Source organism: Pygocentrus nattereri, chromosome 23 (assembly GCF_015220715.1).
Source record: "Pygocentrus nattereri isolate fPygNat1 chromosome 23, fPygNat1.pri, whole genome shotgun sequence".
Taxonomy (NCBI): Eukaryota; Metazoa; Chordata; class Actinopteri; order Characiformes; family Serrasalmidae; genus Pygocentrus; species Pygocentrus nattereri.
The window spans coordinates 2,559,845-2,564,844 of record NC_051233.1 but is presented as its reverse complement, the minus strand read 5'-3'; the positions used below and the strand labels follow the sequence as shown (position 1 = coordinate 2,564,844).

The window sequence follows — 5,000 nt, the reverse complement described above, 5'->3', positions numbered from 1 at the left end:
GTGTGGTGAATATATCGTGAGAGTATATTCATTATGTGAGTGTGTGTGAGTGTGTGTGTGTGTGTGTGTGTGTGCGTGTGCGCGTGTGTGTAATCTAAGTAAACTAAGTTTAGCTGATACTAACAGATTAAGCAGTAAAGTTGTTTGTTAGTAAAGTTCAGTGTTAGTATAGAAACACCTATTAACTGGTTTTCTGTAAAGTTAATAAAGTTTACTGTAAAGTAACGCAGGTTAAGCCGATACTAATCGAGTAAGTGGTAAAGTTATTTGTTAACTAAGTAAATTTCACTGTTAGTAAAGCAAGTTACACTGATACGAACCGATTTTGTGGTAAAGTTCTGGCAGCTGCACCTCCACTTTATCCCTCTGGAAGTAATGGTACTCAGCCTGCTCACACACTGGGGGAATCAGGTTAAACTGCCGTGCCACTGAGTACGCCTCCTGGTGGGGGAGGACAGAAATACACCATCAAACACCACTGGGAAAAGCACAGGAACTCACAGACTGTTTGGAATGTCTGAGAAGTTTATCAGTACATTTCACTGTGATAACTGCCCATTTATTGATCAACTGATTGTTCTGCTTGATTGATCGTACCATGATCTCCATAGCGCTCCAGCGAGACGTCCCCCAGTACATGGCCATGCCTTGGTTTATCACGAACGTCATTGCACGGACCACCTCTGCAAAACCCACAGACACACACACACCACTGAACATTAACCCTTAAACCTCAAGCCCCTTTCGCTCAAGTGAGTGAAGCTAAATATCTGAATATAATATTTGTTGGTTCAATATATGTGCTGGAGACAAACTTATATGGTATGTACTTATAATTAATAGGAATGAACAATGATATCAGAATCATATTAGCCTAAATAGACTGTTGGAGAAAAACGATCAGCATCGGAGGTTAGATTTGACTGAAAATCATAATGATTAATGATGAATTAACGCAGGGGATATAGGTGGCGCCTGGTTACTGCACTAAAATATCTGTAATGGATAGTTTTACTCTTTTTGTAACCTTACAGAAATGCCATACTTCTCAGTGATGCTAATCCAAGTGGATTAAAGCTCGGTTTCTGTTATCTCTGTCAGGAGTTACAGTTACATGCATTTTTCCATGTGCATACAGTCGTATGCCAAATTAGTTTGTTTAGTTTGTTTTGTTGAAGTGAAAATAAGCTAACACATCCTTTACAGCCCATGTGTCAAAAACAAGGCCCGCTGGCCAAGTCAGGCCCCTAACAGAGTCCTATTCGGCCCACAAAATCATTTTAATTTTCTGTTCTTAGTAGCCTGTTTTACCCTGAGATGCACTACAGTCCCCAGCATGCACTGCAACACAGTGCGCATTCTCACCACCGTTCTTCAGCAACAATTTCTGGGTCAGCAGTTACACAAAACGAAAAGGGGCCTGCTGTCTAGTTCAAGCAAATAGACAGTTTTAAAAAACCACCTACATTTTTTTTTTATTTTGAATTATTTAAATTAAAAAATGGCCCATGTGGGTTATGGCAAAAACAAAGCTGGTCCACAGACTTGAGATTTTTTAATGACAGTTACATTTTTTGAGTTTGGAGTTTGACACCCCTGCTGTACAGGGACTTAAAGCAACACTATGTAATATTTGGTGATTTGGAGCCCTCTCTGGTAGAAATATGTTACTGCACCCAGTGTGTGGAAGAAGACTTACATGTACGGCATTTCATTGACGCTCTTATGCAGAGCGACTTACAATTTGATCATTTTACACAGGGAGGCCAAGGCGGTGTTAGGAGTCTTGCCCAAGGACTCTTATTGGTATAGTGTAGGGTGCTGCACTGGTGGGGGATTGAACCCCAGTCTACAGTGCAGAAGACAGAGGTGTTAACCACTACACCAACCGTGCTGCTTCGGACCCCAGTGAGCAGACGAATCTGACTTTCACGAGTGCGTTGAGAGAGAATTCAAAGAGAACTCAGTCAACGCTTGGTGAAGATCATGTCTTTGGAGGATGTGAGCGAATTTTCTACTATAGTCATCAGACCTTCATTTTAAATGGTTATTTCAGGCTTTACAGGGCGACTTGCTGCAGCACACGCTCAACCCATCTTAGTGTGTTCTTTTTCTCCACACTCAGTAATGCTACTACTCTCAGTTTTAACAAAAACACTACACAGTGCTGCTTTGAATGGCACAGCAGGACGTCTTAACTTACTTTCATACAGAAAATCAACAAAACACGGAATTTGACCAAATTTTTGCATACGACTGTATGTATGTGAAAAATACTGAATATCAGCATCAGCCCAGAACCGGTCCCTCCCTAAGAATGAGGCACTATAGGGTAGTGTTTTAGTTGCTTTTTGTTGTTTTACAACTTTTTTTAGCTGATGCTGCAAAGCTGAGAGTGTGAATACCAGCACAAACTGCCTCCAAGACACGTGAAGCCCCCCCACATCTTTTCAAACGGCCGCTAATGCAGGATAACTGGAGCTCAACATGCTTGGAGGAGAATGCTAACTTCTAGTTCTGTTATATCAGCTGAAAGATGCCCATGTTGGCTAGCGCCATGCTAATAAATGGGGGAGAGAGCGAGCACCGCCCTACCCACCCAGAGAGAGACCCCTAAGACTGCTGGTTACGGATGGCTGTGGCATCACTGGGGGCTGAACTCCCAACCTCCTGACAATCCACACCGATAGACAGGTAGATCTTTACTGAATGATTCTTGATTATCTCTGTCTATGACTCACCTTCCATTGGACTGTTGACGTCGTTTCGATTGGCAAAGACGATGTCCACGTAATCCAACTGGAGCCTGGAGAGAGAACCTCGAAGACCTGCCGAGAGTGATGTCACTACCTTCAGTGCTTCATTATCTCCACCATGACCGTCATCGTCATTATCGAATGATCACCATTAAGGGTGTAAATGCATCAGTCTGAAGGTGGCTTTTCAACTGCACTGATTTTAGAGTGTTTTATATCAAAATGAATTATTACTGGATATAATAATATCTGATTCAATCCAACCTGATTTGCCAAGATAAAATTCCTTATTTTCAAATGCAAAACGAATAGTGCATTCTTCTAATGTCTGCTGCAGGATATGAAAATAAACCTGAATTCTGCATGAAACAGCACTGTACCTTCGATTATGTGTTTTCTGGACAGCCCTCTCTCTGTCTCCGCCCTGCAGGTGGACAATGGCAGTGTTACACACGCGAAATAGTGCGGTTTTATTGTCATGTAATCTTTTCAAATGGTAAAAATGATTAAATAATAAACACTTACTGTCCTCCCCAGTAAATCTTTGTCGTTACTACAAAACTGGATCTCCTGCGAAAGAAGAAGTCATTGAGATGTGGAGAGTTAGGTACCTATTAAAAACCCTATTACGGTAAAAAGCAGCGCAGCATTTGCTGTAGTTCTGCTCTGAAGTGGTCGACGGAGAGGAAAATAAATGAATGCTGTATAAACTTCAGAACATAGCAGATGGATGGAAACGCTCTTTTGTGTTTTGGAGTGTCAGTGTGAATAATAGATGGAGAAGTAATCGGTCCGGCGGGTTATTCGTATGCATATGAATGGCACTGGAAATGTGAGTAATGCAGTAATGGCTGCTGAATAAGGGCTCACCTCCAGCCTTTCTTCTTAATAATATTACCCAGAGTGATTTCAGCCCTGCAGAGCAAGAGAGAGAGAGAGAGAGAGAGAGAGAGTAAGAGAGAGAGAGAGAGAGAGAGAGAGTAAGAGAGAGAGAGAGGAGAGAGAGAGAGAGAGAGAGAGAGAGAGGAGAGAGAGAGAGAGAGAGAGAGAGAGTAAGAGAGAGAGGAGAGAGAGAGAGAGAGAGAGAGAGAGAGGAGAGAGAGAGAGAGAGAGAGAGAGAGTAAGAGAGAGAGGAGAGAGAGAGAGAGAGAGAGAGAGAGAGAGACAGAGAGAGAGAGAGAGAGAGAGAGAAGAAACTGAACACTGTAAATAACAGGCGGTGGTTGAGCAATAAAGCAGAATGGCCTCACATTTGTCAGGTTTATGCAAAAAGAGAAGAGAGGCAGGATGGAGGAACGCCAGGACAGAATGTGCTCTCTGGACACCATCCATCTATCCATGTATCCATTTATTCATTCGTCTATCTATCTATTCATCCATTCATCCATCCAATGGCATAGCTAGGAACTTTCTAAAATCCCGTTTTTGTAATGTCCACTCCCAAAGTGACTGAGCGTTTATGGGAAGTTCCCTATATAGGGAGGTACAGGTCTACTTTTACTGTCTTAATCCAGAAAGGTTTCCATACATTCAAATCCATTTCCGTGATTACACTACAACTGTTTCCATAGTTACACTACACCCATTTCCATGGTTATACTACGCTCATTTCCATGGTTACGCTACACCCATTTCCATGGCTATACTACGCTCATTTCCATGGTTACGCTACACCCATTTCCATGGTTATACTACGCTCATTTCCATGGTTGCGCTACAACCGTTTCCACGGTTATGCTACACCCATTTCCATGGTTATACTACGCTCATTTCCATGGTTGCGCTACAACCGTTTCCACGGTTATGCTACACCCATTTCCATGGTTACACTACACCCATTTCCATGGTTACACTACACCCATTTCCATGGTTACACTACACCCATTTCCATGGTTATACTACACTCATTTCCATGGTTATACTACACTCATTTCCATGGTTACGCTACACCCATTTCCATGGTTACGCTACACCCATTTCCATGGTTACACTACACCCATTTCCATGGTTATACTACACTCATTTCCATGGTTACGCTACACCCATTTCCATGGTTACGCTACACCCATTTAAATGGTAACGCTACACCCATTTCCATGGTTACTCTACACCCATTTCCATTCTTATACTGCACCCATTTCCATGGTTACACCATGGGGGGGGTGGGGGATGTGATAGTGTGCTGGAGCCTATCCCATCGGGCGTAAGGCAGGATACACCCTGGTCAGGTTGCCAGTCCATCGC

The 5,000-nt window shown here is 42.7% G+C and overlaps 1 protein-coding gene across 1 annotated transcript in view; it reads right to left on the bottom strand.

Moving 5' to 3' along the window:
• Positions 1 to 5,000, bottom strand: part of LOC108412561 (voltage-gated potassium channel subunit beta-2) — a 47,617-nt gene that overhangs the window by 5,502 nt on the left and 37,115 nt on the right. The window contains exons 5-10 of the mRNA XM_037533514.1: positions 3,627 to 3,671; positions 3,282 to 3,326; positions 3,137 to 3,180; positions 2,742 to 2,828; positions 598 to 683; positions 321 to 441 (exon numbers count right to left, since the gene is read on the bottom strand). Of these exons, the coding sequence (XP_037389411.1) occupies positions 321 to 441; positions 598 to 683; positions 2,742 to 2,828; positions 3,137 to 3,180; positions 3,282 to 3,326; positions 3,627 to 3,671 (428 nt within the window). The remainder of the gene's footprint in view (positions 1 to 320; positions 442 to 597; positions 684 to 2,741; positions 2,829 to 3,136; positions 3,181 to 3,281; positions 3,327 to 3,626; positions 3,672 to 5,000) is intronic.